The sequence below is a fragment of the Natrix helvetica genome, assembly GCF_964273705.1.
Source record: "Natrix helvetica genome assembly, chromosome: 5".
NCBI classification, from domain to species: Eukaryota; Metazoa; Chordata; class Lepidosauria; order Squamata; family Natricidae; genus Natrix; species Natrix helvetica.
Window position 1 is genome coordinate 27,274,099 of NC_138551.1, and position 17,440 is coordinate 27,291,538.

At 38.9% G+C, this 17,440-nt stretch overlaps 1 protein-coding gene across 2 annotated transcripts in view; it reads right to left on the reverse strand.

Moving 5' to 3' along the window:
- Positions 1-16,436, reverse strand: part of KCNAB1 (potassium voltage-gated channel subfamily A regulatory beta subunit 1) — a 167,541-nt gene extending 151,105 nt beyond the window's left edge. For both annotated transcript variants that reach the window (XM_081956347.1, XM_081956346.1), the window contains exon 1: positions 16,212-16,436. In XM_081956347.1, coding sequence (XP_081812473.1) covers positions 16,212-16,432 — 221 coding nt within the window. In that variant the 5' untranslated portion in view covers positions 16,433-16,436. The remainder of the gene's footprint in view (positions 1-16,211) is intronic.
- Between the last annotated feature and the right edge of the window lie 1,004 nt (positions 16,437-17,440).

Here is a 17,440-nt window from a genome sequence, read left to right on the forward strand (position 1 = left end):
ACTAAATGCCAAAGGCACACGGGATGCTGTTACCTTCCCACCAAAGGTGGCTCCTATTTTTTCTACTTGCATTTTTTTACATGCTTTCGAACTGCTAGGTTTGAACGGAACGACAAGGAACGAGAGCTCACTCCGTTATGCGCCACTAGGGATTTGAACCACCAAACTGCCGACCTTTCTGATCAACAAGCTCAGCATCTTAGCCACTGAGCCACCACATCTAATTAGTAGAATTAGAATTAGAATCAAATGTGGAGAGAATGAACAGTTTTACAGATTTGCATTCAACATAACAATGTTGAAGCTACAGGAAAGAGAATAGATACCCCTAAATGTTCAAAGAAGCAGCTTGTATGCTCTTGCCCATATTTTTATCTTTCACTATTTGTCTGAGCTGCAGACAGTCAAAAAGCCAAACAGAGCAAATGAAATGCAAACTGGACTGGTGTCTTGGAGTATTAGCACCTTGGAGAGTTCCCTACAGATTGTCCAAGGCAGACAAAAATTCCATAGAAGAAGCTTCCGTTCCTAAATCAGTCTTTACAGTGTTTAATCAGGATCAAAACAAGACTGGAAGGGCCTGATATCTTCAATGCTACTTGCTGCTGACTCTGAAGTTCAGATTTATGGATGGATACTTAGATCTAAAGTTCTTAGGCCATATTCTCAGGATGAAAAACATGCTGAGGACTTTGCCTAAACTAGGACGACCTGATTCTTATGAATTTTCTTCAGAATCTTGCTGGGCTTATTATCCTTGGGACAGAATATAAATTTTAAAGAAGTTAAGTTAAATCCACTTAATGCTTAATTTAGACATATTGCTTTTGCTCACTTATTATACCTCATTTTCATCCATGTCCAGACAATTCAGCCTAAATAAAACTTAGTTTCCAGTTCAAAGATTCAGAGTAAAACAAGAATATTAAGTTAAGGCCAAAAAAAAAGTATTTACATCCACTCTTTTTCCAATTGAGTTGGTCTGCTTAATAGAGGTTAAAATATATAAAGGCATCTATTAAATCCTTTCTTTTTTGCAAACAAGAATTTCTACAGGGTTAAAGCACTAAGTATATTTATTGGAAACAGTCAATACAATTTAAACAACAGTAGTCAAAACATTTAATTGTTATTAGTTAGTGATGTCATTTTTCAAATTATGAAATGAAAATACAGACAGCAATAACACTTATATTTATATACTGTGTCATATTCCAGTCTTCTTTAAGTGGTTTACAGAGTCAGCATATCACCCCCAACAATCTGGGTCCTCATTTTACCAACCTTGGAAGGATGAAAGGCTGAATCAACCTTGAGCCGGTGAGAATCCAACTACTGACAATCGGCAGAGTTAGCCTGCAATACTGCATTCTAACTAATGCACCACCCCTGTTCAAATCCACTGGCAAACTGAAGAAACAGTAGACCAACTAGTTAGCTGCTGCAAGAAGATTGTACATACTGACTACAATGGCATGGCAAAGTAGCAACAATGGTACTTTGAAAGATCTGCAAGAAATACCATTTGCCTAAAGCAAGAACCAGTGGGATAACAAAATAGACAAAGTAACAGAAAATGAAAACCTAAATAGCTTGGGTAATTTAGAACTCAGGCAGAAAAGCACCTGCCAAATAATACTTCAGATTTAACTGCTGATAAGAAAGAAAAAAAAGTCTGGATAGTAGACACTGCAGTACCTAGGACAACAGAAGAGCAGGGAATGGACTGAAGTAGGTAACAAAATACAAAGAAACAGAATGACTGTGGGAAAAGAATAGTAATAGGTGTCTTGGGTACAATCCCAAAACATTTGAAGCACTACTTGAACTCCATTGGCACTGACAAAATCATCAACACTCAGTTGCAAAACTGCTTACATTTTGTGACTACACTTTTAACACTATCAAACAACAACATCTGTCTATCCCAGTCCTTGGGAAGGACTTGATTAAAAAGCCAAATCAAGTCTAAGCAACTGGCTGACTGTTCAACCAACCATAATAAATGCTCCAGAAACTGCTAATATACCTGCAATTTCATCAGAAATTGCTTAGTATATAACTGCATGTTGCTTTGAACTGGTTCCCTGCTTGCGATTATATAATTAACTTATTTGAGAGATGAATTGCACGAAGATAATCCACTGAAAATCTTTCAGTTCAGGATATTCAAAGCACTGAGTAGCAAGATGTAAATTGCACCTGCAGAGTGATGGGCGACAGTGTCAGAATTATAATTTGAAAGTTCATAGAATGCAAACAAAAAGATGTGTTGATTCATTTACTAAAGTCTATCTAATAATCTCCTTTTAACAGCAAGAGCCATATGGAAGGTGATTTCAGTAAGTGGTGAAATGAGGTTTCCTATATTCAACCGGACTATCGGGGGCAAGCTTTTAATATGCATAAGTAATGAACTCCAGACAGATGCTTGCAATCAGTTCAAACAAAACTCACAGAGTTGACAGCTGACAACTAGCTTTATGGTTCTAATGAAGGAGGTTCAGATTCACAAAAAACATCAGTCATAATTGGACCCTTAAATGTAACTCAAATTCACTGCTATACTAAGATCATCTACAGCAGTGTTTCTCAAACTTGGCGACTTTAAGTCCTGTGGACTTCAACTCCCAGAATCCCCCAGCCAGCTATGCTGGCTGGGGGATTCTGGGAGTTGAAGTCCACAGGACTTAAAGTCGCCAAGTTTGAGAAACACTGATCTACAGCAAACATTTGTTTTTTAAACTGGTGAGTGCTCCCTAACCAATATTTGAATCACTCTATGCCAGGGGTGTCAAACTCAAGGCCTGGAGGCTGGATCCAGCCCATGGGGTACTTAGATCTGGCCCATGGGCCTGCTCTGGAAACAGTGAAGGACTGGCCCACAGTGCCTCTGCCAACACCACAGACGGCCCTCCCGAGCTCCGTTTTTGCTGGCAGCGGGTTGCAAGAGGCAGTCGCAGCTGAAAACGGAGCTCCTGAGCCCATTTTCGCTGACAGAGCACTGGGGCAACCACAGGTGCTTCCAACACGAGTGACATTAAGCTGGCCAGGCTCCCTGGCTACACCCACCCCGCCCCCCAAAGTCAAACACAACCCTGATGCAGTCCTCAATGAAATCGAGTTTGACACCTCTGCTCTATGCTATCAGGTCTCTCCTCTTCCTAAAGAGGAATGCTAAAACATATAGGGAATGTTTGCTGGTATTGGGTATGTCTAGTTTAATGAAAAGAGGGACTAGGGCTGACATGATAGTGGTGCTCCAGTATCTCAGGGGTTGCCACAAAGAAGAGAGAGAAGCTATTTTACAAAGCACCTGAGGGCAGGACAAAAAGCGATGGATGGAAAATAATCAAGGAGAGAAGCAACTTAGAACTAAGAAGAAATTTCCTGACAGTTGTAACAATAAATCAGTGGAACAACTTGCCTTCAGAAGTTGTAAATGCTCCAACACTGGAAGATTTTAAGAAGATATTGGATAACCATTCATCTGAGATGGTATGGGGTTTCCTGCCTAAGTGGGGGTTAGACTAGAAGACCTCCAAGGTCCCTTCCAATTCTGTTGTTCTAACCTTATTTTTTCCCTTTAATAATGTTTTGGGCTTTTGCAAGCTTTTGGATTTTCAAATTCTTACTATCCTCTGCATAGTCGGTGCTTTTTTATTACATAGATAATTTGTATCTAAAGATCCAGAACTCCATTTGCTGTACATTTTAAGTAAGGCGTTTTCATTCTCTTTTTGATAAGACAATTCAAATGCCATTCAAATATGTTTGGGCAAAGTGGTTACTCTAGTTTGAAACTCTTACGATGTGGGGCTCTAACCTTTGGAGGAACCATGGATCTTTAAAGCTGCACCCATCTCATCTGTACTTCATGTACTCTGGCCAAGTGGTTTTAAATAAAGCAAGCTATTTCAGTTATTGCCAGATGCTCTGATGCACAAACAAGGAAGGGATATCCCCCAATATCCACAACGTATCTACCCATGAAAATAAGAAGCCTGAGCAGGAAAATACCTGCTCTAAAACTTCAGAAAGAAACATCATAATGGTATCTTGTTGTTGTTGTTAGTTGCGTCTGACCCATCGCAACCCCATGGACAACGTTCCTCCAGGCCTTCCTGTCCTTTGCCACCCTCTGGAGTCCATTTAAGCTCACGCCTACTGCTTCAGTGACTCCATCCAGCCACCCCATTCTCTGGTGTCCCCTTCTTCTTTTGCCCTCAATCTTTGCCAGCATTAGGCTCTTCTTCAGTGAGTCCTTCCTTCTCATTAGGTGGCCAAAGTATTTGAGTTTCATCTTCAGGATCTGGACTTCTAAAGAGCAGTCAGGGTTGATTTCCTCTAGGACTGACCGGTTGGATCGCCTTACAGTCCAAGGGACTTGCAGGAGTCTTCTCCAGCACCAGAATTCAAAGGTCTCAATTCTTTGGCGCTCAGTCTTCCTTATGGTCCAACTTTCACAGCCATACTTTGCAACTGGAAAAACCATAGCCCCGACTATACACACTTTTGTTGGCAGGGTGATGTCTCTGCTTTTTAGTATGCTGTCTAAATTTGCCATAGCTTTCCTCTCCGGGAACAAGTGTCTTTTAATTTGTTGGCTGCAGTCCCCATCTGCAGTGATCGTGGAGCCCAGGAAAATAAAATCTGTCAGTACCTCCATTTCTTCCCCATCTATTTGCCAGGAATTGAGAGGGCTGGATGCCATGATCTTAGTTTTCTTAATGTTGAGTTTCAAGCCAACTTTTGCACTCACCTTCTTCACACGCATCAGGAGGCTCTTTAGTTCCTTTTCACTTTCTCCCATTAGAGTGGTATCTACTTAAGTCAAAAGGAGACATCAGAAATTAAGATCCAGAACTCCATTTGCTGTACGTTTCTTTCCGTGGTTCACGGTATAAAGAACATCTGGACATCATTGCTATTAGGTACAGTTGAAGAGTTAGGTATACTTGGCTTGAAGAGGAGAAAAGAAGCAATTCAAAGAAGGATTTGGCTTGGCATCAAGAACCGCTTGATGCCATTACTAAGTGGCCAACAGTGAAATAGATTGAAGATGTAGGAGTTTGTTGTTGCTTCTGTTTTAAGAAACTTAACTGTGATCTAACTTAGATGCTGAAACAAATTAATTGTATATTGGTGGAAGAATACCACTTCCTTCTATGGTATGATGATAATTTAAAAACTCAATATCTGCCTTTTTTCCAATTTGCCAAGAAAATTAGTGATGTGTAACATCACCAGATAAAATGTGACTTATTCATTTGAAGGGACCTTCATGTTTTATCTCAAATGGACAGTCACATCTTCAATGTAGCCATGCCAGAGTTATATACAACTGCACACATTCTCAAAGCTGTCCCTCCAATTAAAAAGCATGATCAGAAATAATTTGGAACATCCACATCATATATCAGGTTTTGCTTTTCCCATAACCAGATGGAATGGTGCTGCTGAGTTCTGCCATTAAATATGAGTAGCTTGTGAAATGATTGGTGAAATGTTAGCAGGTACCTACAGATGAATAGTCTTTCAGGCTGGGAGACTAAGCAAAATGGAACTTTAGTTTAATAGGAAACCATTAAAATAGGGTCTGTAGACAAGACAAAGGTAAAGGTTCCCCTTGCACATATGTGCTAGTCATTACCAACTCTAGGGGGGAAGTGCTCATCTCTGTTTCAAAGCCAAAGAGTCAGCACTGTCCGAAGACATCTTTGTGGTCATGACTAAACGCCGAAGGCATATGGAACGCTGCTACCTTCCCACCAAAGTTGGTTCCTACTTTTCTACTTGCATTTTTACCTGCTTTTGAACTCTAGGTTGGCAGAAGCTGAGACAAGTAACGGGAGCTCACTCTGTTACACAGTGCTAGGGATTCGAACCGCTGAACTACCAATCTTTCTGATCAACAAGCTCAGCATCTTAGCCACTGAGCCACCCCAGCCTCAGAAATGTAGTGACAAATATTTTCCCTATGACTATCAAGAAATCTGCATGTAATTCCATGCTCCTGGATTGATGGTCTTTCCTGTGAATGTAACACTGAGTCAGAAGGACAACATTTGATTTACCAGGGTAACACTCAACTCCAAAAAACCTTAGTGTTGCCAAGCTCTTTAAAAATTGGATAAATGGGGAAAATCATCATATACAGTGGACTGTAAGCATATTACTATCAGTATATAGTTTTCATTAAATGACATGGGTTGCATTCACTACATTTCAAGGGTGGGTTTTGGCATACCAATAATGCTCCTTGGAGGAAAAAGTTTCATGTTCCTGCATTTTGTATTCTGCAAGTTTCAGAATTATGGGTGAATTTTTTTTAAAGTTCATTGCTAGTGTAGATTAATGAATCAATTAGTTTTACTTTATCCGGTGTGAATTTTTTATTTGATTTCAAGTTATTTCCCTTATTAATGAAGAAATATATTTGCTTTGATATGCTTTAAAAAAGCAAAACTAATGGAATGCTATGCTTTCCTAGAATATTTTTTCCCTCTAAATATTCTAAGAGGGCAAACAGGTGATATTATATCTTAGAAATTTGGATTTTGATTGGACAATGTTAGTTCTCATTCAGATTTTCAGACTTCTAATTGTATTTCTAAGTGTCTGCTGGGTTTTTGCCTGTGGCGTTCTGGATTTAATTTTTTTAAAACTACTGGTTCTGTGGGTGTGACTTGGTGGGCATGGCATGGCTTGGTGGGCATGGTTTGGTGGGTGTGGCAGGACAAGGATACTGTAAAATCTCCATTTCCTCCCAATCAGCTGGGACTCAGGAGGCAGAGAATAGTTAGGGACGGGGCCAATCAAAGGTGGCATTTACCGGTTCTCCAGAACTAGTCAAAACCTTCTGAATACCACCTCTGTTCTGGATCTCAGTGTATTAGGTTTTTAAAAACTCAGTAGACACGAATAAGTAGTGCCTTCAGCAAGATCAGATAACCTTAGATCTTGTAGAAAGTGATCCTCATTTTAAAAAAAATAATAATAACAGACTCACATACAAGACAATATTAAGTGATTATTTCCTATTTTCTCTTTTCATTTCTGTTGATATAGACATAAATTGATATATTAAACTGTATTTATGTTTGGAAGAAAAATAATGTTGAGTTGTACATTCAGACATAGACTCTTTTAACAAACATACTGCAGGCAATAAAAGAAACAAGTTATGAACATTTTGATTAATTGAATATTGGACCTACACATTTCATGTGTTTATATATCATAATGTATTCATATCAGAAGTGTAGTCTGAAAAATTTCTACTTGCTCTCCTGCTTCATCTCTCAAGTAATTATTGCTCTTTTTAACCCATTGAATGGCAATAGAATGATTAGATAGGCAATTTTAACAAATAAGAAGCTAGCTTATTTGTATTTCTATATGTTGACTCATAAATCTTTCCTATCATATCGGTACTAATCTGCATTTTAAGAAAACAAATGTGGCACAATATTTCAGTATGCATTCTTCAGCTATCCCATTTTAAATGTACTTAATCACACAGTCACATTTTTAAAAGATATTTTGACACTGATCAATTGATTTTTTTTGTTCCTGAGCATCTCATGGAGAACAGGGAAAAAAAACACACAGACATAGCTTATCCTGAGCTTGTCTCAGGAACAAAAAAAAATATGTAGAGAGCACTGAAACTATGGACCAGAACGGCACAAATAGAAATAGTCCTCAAGTATTCAGAACTCTGAGATTATTTTCTTGCAGACATTCCATTACGCAAACTAAGTAACATTTTTAGAGCTCCAAATCAGCTTCCTTTTGTCCAACCAATACTATATTCAAATTCAAAGATGCTGATTTCAAGGAATCTGAGTAGGTCTCTGTGCAGAATGGCAATTTTTTTAAAAAAAGCCACTGTTACTTAACAGCTCTCAAATGACTCGTCAAAATTAGAAGATGGAACGGAGCAAATTTTCCCAGTCCCAGTAAAAAGCTCCAATTCACATCTTTGCCTACCCAATAAACTAACAAACTATCTTAGACAAACCACTCGCTCTCAGGTTTGTGTGTGTGTGTGTGTGTAAAAATCACAACTGTGCATGTGAAGCATTTTTACTTTTGAATGAGGCAACATGCAAACTTTGTTCATATGCCTAGAAAACAGAAAGCTTTAATTTAAACTAAAAGAAAGTATAAAATAAGCACCTTTTTTTTAAAAAAAAATACTACTCCGTATCTAATTTTGATGAAATCAAATTTTGTGAAAGTTAACCAGTCTGATGGTACATAATGCAAATATTACTTAACTCAAACTAGTCTTACATACGGAAGCTGCACTGTGAATTTAAAAAAAAATGAATTCAGTGATGACTGAGAACTGTGAGATGAAAAAGTATGTCTAAAAATGCATGTATTTTTTAGAAAAACTGTGATTTATATAAAGTGCCTTTTTCCAAAGTTATTCCAAACTACCCTTATATTAAGGTAAACATGGGGTGCCTTGATTCACACATAATGTTTGTAAATGTTACAGCAAGCAGAAGGAAGCTTTTTCTGTGATGATTGTTACTGCGTTAGTCATTGTCACTGAAAAATCACCCACCAGGATTCCTGTTAGGTCACTTAAAAAGAATCTTTGTAACATTTCTGAATCAGTACTGCACCTGTATGATCGCCCTACACTGGGACTCCTGATGAGGCAATTTATTTCTTGTTCCACAGAATATGTGGGTTGATCTGTTTCCTACTCACATCGCTTCACATCCTGGGATCAACACAGCTTTTCCACTTTTCCACAAGGCACTAGTCACTCATAGTGCTATTATTCCACAGCTCTTTAAAATGTAACAGAGAGAAAATGCAAAGGGATAACTCTGATATTTCTGAAGCAAACTGCATTAGGCAAATGAATACTTCTGTGAAATAAAAAGGTGAATGGTGGAAACGGAATGTGATTCAAAACTCCTCTTTTCAGCACTTCTCAATATTGGAAGGTTGCAGTATTGCTTCATTGTTTTTATTATTTTAAAGCAGTAAATGGTACAATTATAATTAACATTTGCTTAAAAGGTTTCAATAGCCACTAGAAAAGGACGATGAAGAGTCACATTATAATTCTCATGATAGTGTAATTGAATTTGTGAATTACATTTTCTTTTAAAAGCTTATATTATCCATTTGTGTAGTGGTTTAAGAATCAGAAGCCCATTTTGTGTAGGTTTTATGGTTTTCTATATATTGCTACATTTACTAATCATTTATTCAGGGTACTTTTTTTCCTTTCCTTTCTTTTCTCCTTCAAGCCAAACATTTTTTAGTATCTTTAGGTACAATACAACACCTGAGTGCATTCCAACTGTTTCAAGGGTAAGTTGGAAAATATGATAAGGTTGCAACAAGATATTCCCTGAATGATGACATTATATCCTTTATATCTGATTTTCATCTGGCTTCAGGAGCAACAGATTTTTCCCCCTCCCCATCGTTGGCCTAAGAGAACCCATTATCAAAGATATTATCCTACCTTGCCCACAATCCATGTTCATAATATCAGTGAAGCCTTTTAATGACATACCGGTGGTAGTGCAGTGTTTAGAATGTAGTATTGCAGGCAAACTCTGTCCACAGCCAGATGTTCGATCCTGACTGTCTCCAGATTGACTCAGCCTTCCATCCTTCCAAGCTGAGTAAAATGTGGACCCAGACTGTTGAGGGAAATACGCTGACATTTGTAAACTGCTTGAAGAGTACTGTAAAGCCCTATGGAGCAGTGCTATTCCTAAGTGCTATTCCTGTAGTTGTATTCTCTTAAGATTGAAGCAGCATAGGTATGGCCTATAGGACAAGTCGTGGGGCAAATGCAATTATATCCTCCAAATGCCTTATCACTTCTCTGATCTCCTGGCATCTATCAGTTCACTCCACTCAAAGAAAGGGCTATTCTTAATATCCTAGTTATCTCTGGTGTAACAGAATTTGTCAGTACCAATAAACTGAGGTAACAATATTACGATTTTCCCCCCATAGAAGGATCCAGAACAGAATGACCTCACTAAACATGGAGGAGTTTATAAAATGAGTCATGAATGGATATGCCGATAGAACAATACTTTAAAGAGATATTTTATTAAGCGAAGATTAATTGAAGAAGGAGGAAATATATTGCACTAATTTGGTTTTCTTTTTAATAAAGTAGTTGGGAAAACTACTATACTTCCCAACCTCTGCCACACATTTCAAAACAAATATTTTTTTTTCAAAAATTTGCAACACTTGGTAAAATAGCATTTGGATATACAGACCATGTCTGGGCCACAAATTAAATGAACCATAACCTGAATACAGTAAGGAACAAATATTTTCACTAGCCTGTCAGACTGCTGTCATCTCACACAGAATAAAATTCAAGACTCCTGTGGGCTAAATGCCACTTTAGACAAGGCAAAGAAAGTGCAGAACTGAAGTTTGATTCCTCTGTGAAGCCAAGAGATATATGTACCTGATAAGGCGCAATGCCTGTGAACTGCTTCCCCACTCAATATTAATCAATGCTATGAGGCATCCTGCTACTACAGGGGCCTCTGGTATGTTATCTGCAGTACAACCCAGAGGCGACTGCAGCATCTTTGACTTGCTCAGGTGCGAGGCCCGAATCTCATGAAAATTCATATACTAAAAAGAAATGATCTGAATAATTTTGCAACAATCCATGTTATTGTGGAATGCAGTTGCATGCTGATTAGTTTCTTTAGAAGTCCCTAAATATATCCACATCACAATGAGTTGAATACATTTCAATACAATTCAGTTGACTCTGATAATTGGGAACACTTTTATAAGGATTGCTCATTAGATGGAGGAAGTACATTAATGCATGTAATTATATACAGTACATATACTAAATGTATATGCATATATAAAAACTTCCAAGCATTTCTACCACTGGTGCAGGATCTGAGGTTTTTTTTTCAGATCAACTGACTGTTGATTCATTGGTTGAGATAAGGACCAGTTGACTGACCAGTTGTCACTTAAGCCTGATGTTGTGGGCAGAGATAGGGTGACTGGCCCAATGTCACCCAGCTGGCTTTCATTCTAAGACAGGACTAGAATTCAGTCTCTGGGTTTCTAGCCTGGAGCCTTAACTACTAACTAGACCAAACTGGCTCTCAGCATGCAGTAAGATATTGATATTAAAAAAAAACAATATATGAACCTAATCGCTTCCTTCTGTCTCAGTTATATTAAATTGTTTTCCAACTCAAGACTTCTAAGTCATATAAAGATAAAATGCACCTTCAAAAAGCATGAAGACATGGTTTGGCCAGCAGGCCAGAGACCCCAGGGTACTACGGAGCTCATCAAGTGGTTGGTCCGGTTGTCATCAGGGGTATCATTATGCTTTGTCAACCATGAAAGACAGGGAAGGGCTTTTGACTATACAGGTAATCCTCACTTAGTGACTTCTTGTTCAGCAACCATTCAGAGTTACAACAGTGCTCAACAAGAAGACTTATGGCCGGTCCTTGAAGTTGCGACTGTCATAGTGTCCCCACAGTCACAGGATCATGATTGGGGCACTTAGCAACCAGCACACAGTTACAATGGTCACAGCTTCCCACCGTCACATCTTCACTACTTGTAATCTTCACTGCCAGCTTCCAATAAGTCAAGTCAATGAGGAAACCAGCCACCACCTGATGTCGTGTTTAATGACTGCACATGATTCCTTAACAACCACGATCTGAACTGTCATTGTACAATGAAGATCACATTTAATTTTGTTGTATAAGGGACAATGACAATAAAGTAAACTAAATCAGCTTAGGAGGAATAAAGGTTTATGACAGATAATCTTAAATAGGAAAAAAATCTTCTCTACTAAATCTAGTAGTGCTTTGAATTCATTGGAGTATAAAGTGCATTAAAACTAGAAGTAATATTTTTCTCTTGCTTATCTACGATGTGGTGCAAAACTCTGCTATTAATGATCCTCTTGTTCCTGTCACTGCATCTCTTATTTTCTCAACCTCTGTATTATACAATAATTATCTCGTGTGTGGCCTTTATATAAAAACACTGACAGAGATGTTCCTTTCAGGAAGGAAGCTGTTCCTTTCAGGTGTAGCTGTTCAAAAGATGCCTACCAGATGTAAGAGGCAAAAGAGCGTAAAAAAAAATGAACGAGTGAAATAATGAGGCAAAAAATCCCATTCTGCTGAAAAGTGTTATCTAAAAAGTCTTTTATATATTTACGATCTTTTTCTTTAGCAGGAACCAAAATATATTTTTATCATAACATTCTAATGAAATTTAATTTTCAAGCCAATAATGCAACGGAGGGCTTTAGAAAAGCAGGGACATTTGGCATCATAAAACAGCTTTTAGCCCCAAAGCTGGTTATCTAATAATTTTACTTATCAAAAAGGTAATGTTTACCATGATTCTGTAATATGTATGACTAAATCTTTTCTACTTGGAAACTCATGTATTCTCCAACCCCTACCAAGATCTTCATCTTTTTAGAATTATACATATTTTGAGCCATTCTTCATCAGAATGTTTAGAGAATTTTTTTAAATATAAAATCAAGATTCTTGGATACCAAATGCCAAATTCCAATTAGAGCAATTACTAAATGCAAAATTAATTTCTATCCCAAACTCTTCATAAAGAACGGAAGGATGTCAGATCCTTTTATTCTCAAATGCATTCTTTGATATGCTGAACTCGTCAAGAATAAGCAAGTAGACAAAGATCGCATAGGGATAACAAACTTTCATTTCAATTAATTCTAGAAACAAAGCAAGGGCAGATAAGATAATAAACATGGACTATATAATGAAGTCTGCTTGACAATCTTAGCAAGATACTTTTTGCCTTGACTTTCCAAGCAGTCATCTACAGCCCATAATGATCTCATGAATACTTGAAACTTTGTTCAATCTGGTTTCCTCCAGATGTGTTCATTAACATTCCAAGATGGGGAATCCAATGAAAGTTGATCTATAAAATTTAAACTGTAAAAAGATCCAACATGGGTAAAATTTATCTAATATATTTTCCAGATATGCATATGAAATATACATGGACGTTTCCTAAATATGGATGTTACAACTTAGAATTACCAAGTGAACCTAACTGTGGGGAAATCTGAGGAATTATTTCTTTATTCAATAATAAGCTTGGAAATTCACTGCCATTGAATATCATGGCTACCAATTTATATAATTTTAAAATGGGGTTAGATAATTGGACTATCTATCACTACTAATCTTGAGCATTGTATATAGTGTCTTGAATAACTACCACTAATGGACACCAACGTGGAAGAGGATTATCTTTAGATTATGATTGAAGTTTACAGATTCCTGACTGGTCACTATGTGATACCAAATGTTGAACTAGATAAGGATTCAGTTTGATCCAGCAAAACTCTTGTGTTCTTGCAAATGTTGCATAATTCAGGTGATTTTGCCCTTCTACATCTCATAACACTTCTTTCACCAAAGGGTATTCATTCATTTTATGCCTTTATTTTTAGCTTCAATGGAGGAGCAGCTTGCGAGTGGTACATAGACATCCTTCCTACATAAAGAATCCTGAACAATGAGATTTATAACATGGTCATTCTTGTTATTTAGGATATAAGCAAACCAATGTAAATGGTGAAGGTTAAGAATTAATAAGAACTGAAAATGTTTCGTAATACATACCAGGAAATTCAAAGTGTGAAAGGAAGATATTATTGTGTAATATCATATAACCAGCAATAACTCACTTGAGATTTATTTTAACACTTTTTACCATGTTTCCAAAAATACATAGTGTAGTACAATTTATAAGAAAATGATAGTTTTCAGAACACTCTGTAAATAGCTTCAAGGTATCTGGAAGATGGACTGTCTCTTAAAGGAGAAGAAAGTTAGAACCTAACTTTCACAAGTCTAGAGTTAGTGATATTCCCGCTCTTAAACAAAAATGTACTACTTCAAGATGAATGGTACAAAGAACAAGGAGTTGGGTCCCGGTCAAGGATGTAAATGGAGGACCATCAGCAGATGAATTGTAGAACTCTTAAGAACTTGCCCGATGAATCAGACCACTGATTCACTTATTTCAACACTATCAAAACTGGCTTTCAATCCTTTTCCGGGATTTTAACTTGACATTTTTGAAGCTCTACGTGGAGATGGCAAGGAATATATCATACCTTTTGCATGATGGACTGCATGAGCTTTACAACTGAGAATATTTGGAGTTAGAGAGAAACGAAAAGATTTCTCTTCTCACAGATGGTCCATTGATGATTCAGTTTGGTCTAGCCGTTAAGGCACCAGTTTAGAAACTAAGAGACCCTAAGTTCTAGTCCCATGAAAGTCAGATGGATGACCTTGTACCTGTCACTCTCTTTCATGCCACCTCACCCCACAGGGTTGTAGTTGTGGGGAAAATAGGAGAAGAAAAGTAGGTTGAATATGTTCACCACTTTGTGTTACTTATAAAAATAATGCAGGTGGGATATAGCCTAACAAACAAATTGGAGACGGATGGGATATCTTTTTGCTGCCTTCTATCCTACATAACATTCTATCTCTACTAACTACATAAAATACATAGGCAAACCTAACTGAAATGATCTGGAAAAGATGAAAGACCCTTTATATATAGTGTCAGCAAAATTCACTACCTCTTACATCCAATCTAAAAATAATCACTCATGATGACGTGGTTTGATGGTCTTGATGGTTTGGTTTAACTTATTAACTTAGTTAACAAGTTAACTTATTAACTTGGTTTAACTTAGATTTACTTAGATTCTTCCTGCTTTTCCCCAAGAGAAATCCCTAAGATGAGATCCATGTCACACCCTCTAATTTTCCCCATAACAGCCTGATCATGTAGGATGGAATGAAAGAGTGTGACTGCATGAAAGTCTGCTAGGGACGTTTCCACAGCTGAAGGAGTGGATTTCCACAGTGGATTTGAACCAGGGCCTTTCCTGCTCTAATCCAGCACCTTAACTTCTTCCACTGTAAATTGTGCTTTTCATTGGAAACGCATGCATTAAATTATAGGAACAAAAAAAGCTTTCGCTATCTTGGTCAGTTTTATTAACTAAGCCTAGAGGTGCAATACTCTGCATATTCTCCTGTCTGTAAGGCAGAGAATGTACAGAGAATCTACTTCTGGACTAGCCTGCATAACGAACACCGACTTTCTTTACTCAGTGGAATTAAAACTCGTGTCTAGAGCTTACCTTCAATACCATTCACAATGTTACTGCAGTAAATTCAGCAGGTGATCTGATGACTAAGCAACAACTCTGCTTATGATAGGTGTGGGAATAAGTGCTTGTGTCCTCTTGTATTCAAGAACTAACCATTCAAATGCCAAATAAATGACTTCTCGGAGGAGTCATCCTGACTACACCATTAAGTACAGCTATTCATTTTATCAAGTTAAAACAAAATCCTACTTTAAAATCAGGATGAAATACAGTGAATCTCAGAATTAAGTCAGCAACCATCTTCCACTGCCTTCTTTTTGGCTTCCTTTGTGGAAAAATAACACTTCTTCAGTTAAACACATTACTTTACTGTATTATGCAATTTACTCCACATTTTATTCAAAACAAATCTTTCTCTGTTGCAAATGGGAAGCTCATTATGAGCCGCTCAGCGGTAATTAGAATACAAAAGGGAAATGAGTGGCATATAAAGTTAATAAATAAATATGCAAAAAGAGCTTCCCACTGAGTTTAACAGATATTGCTTTTCTGAACAGCCCAGCAGGTGCCTTGAGAGGCAAACTTTCTCTTGAGTAGATCCTCAAGAGTGAGGCAGTAACCCAAATTCCCTAATTACAAATGGAAAGCCATCAAATCTCTCTTCACTAAAATATTTACTCAGTGAAATTACAAAAATCATCAAAAGTTATCTGGGGCTGCAAAGACCAAAATCCCAGTTAATGGGAGGCAGCCAGCGCCAAACCCAATATTACCACAAATTTGGAACTCTAGATTTCTAAATATTTAAACTTTTGGGGGTGATTTCATTTCTAAAAAACAAAATAAAAGAGGATTCTAGGGTTTGTTTCTTGTTTTTTTTGGGGGGGGGAAAGGAACTTTATATGTCCATAACTTTGTATGTCAGTAACAATCTTTGAGGTGCAGGGGATGGTGAAAGGGGGAAAGAAATACCTCGAGTTGTGACCCCAAAGATCTGCCATACCTGTATTTCATCCCTGTCAGTTTTGCAGTGGATTCTTTTAAGGAAATGTGATGCTGGGGGGTAAAGGTTCCCAAACTGCGAGCGATAATCGCCACTGTCCGGAATTTTGCTCTGGCCGCATTGACCGCATTTGGAGCGGAGGAGCTCTGTTTGCTGATCATCCTGTCTTCCCCATTCCGGTTCTTGAGGTTATGCTCCGTGCACGCTATGGAGACTTGCATGGTTCTCTCGCGAAGCTCTTCTTTTCAAATTGGGAAAGAAGAAGAAGAAAAAAAACTTCCGCCTCCTTGAGAGGCTAGGACTGCAGGAGCCGAAGACTCCCCGGCGCAGTTCAACGGGGGCCTCCCGATTCGAGGCGCGCTCCTCCAACAAAAGTGAATTAGGGGCTGGTTGTTGCAACAACCTACGAGGCAGACCCGAGCGCGGAACTTGCCAAAAGCACAAAAACGAAAAGGGCAGAGAATGCGTTTACAGTCGCTTTTCCCTCTTCTTCTTCCTCCCCCTTCTTCGCGAAGCTTTTCTTCTTCTTCTTTTTCTTCTTCTTTGTCGTCCCCTTCAGCGTTTAGACAGAAAAACCTTCCATTCGGTCCACCGCTTCGGAAAAAAAGCTCACGCCTGCCTCTTTCCAGGGAAGGCAAAGCAGCGGCATCTAATCTCCTCGCCTTCACGCAGGGCTCCAATCAGCGCAGGGACACCCGCAGGATGAGTCGCGGAGCCTCGCCGGACCGCGGAAGCGTATCCATGCAGAACTCGAGAGGAGTCTTGACACAGCTTAATCCCGCCCCGATTTCCCCCCCCCCCCCAAAGACCACGAAACCTCCCTCCGGCCGCCTCCTCCGTCGGCATCTACGGAAGGCCACGCCTCCCCCGGATCCCCCTCGTTCCCCCGAGCGGCGGGATTTAAAAACCCTGGGTTGGAAGCGAAGCCGGGTCTCTGCGCCCACCGGAGGCTCCGATGCTGTTCCTTTTTTTAGGAAGCTTACAAAAAAGCGCGCGAGGGCGGCGGGTTTTTTCCCCTCCCTTTGTGCGCGGCAGCCGCTGTGGGGAGAGGCGCTTTGCGGAGCTGGCTGCCTACACCGCGGGAACGGAGCCCCACCCCACCACCACCCCACACACATACACACATGCAGGGGCAGAATAAATGGAGGCGAAAGCGCGCTAACCTCTGTTGCGCGCCTGTGTGGTGCGCGTATTGGGGGGTGGGGGAGAGAACTAGCCGGATGCGCGCT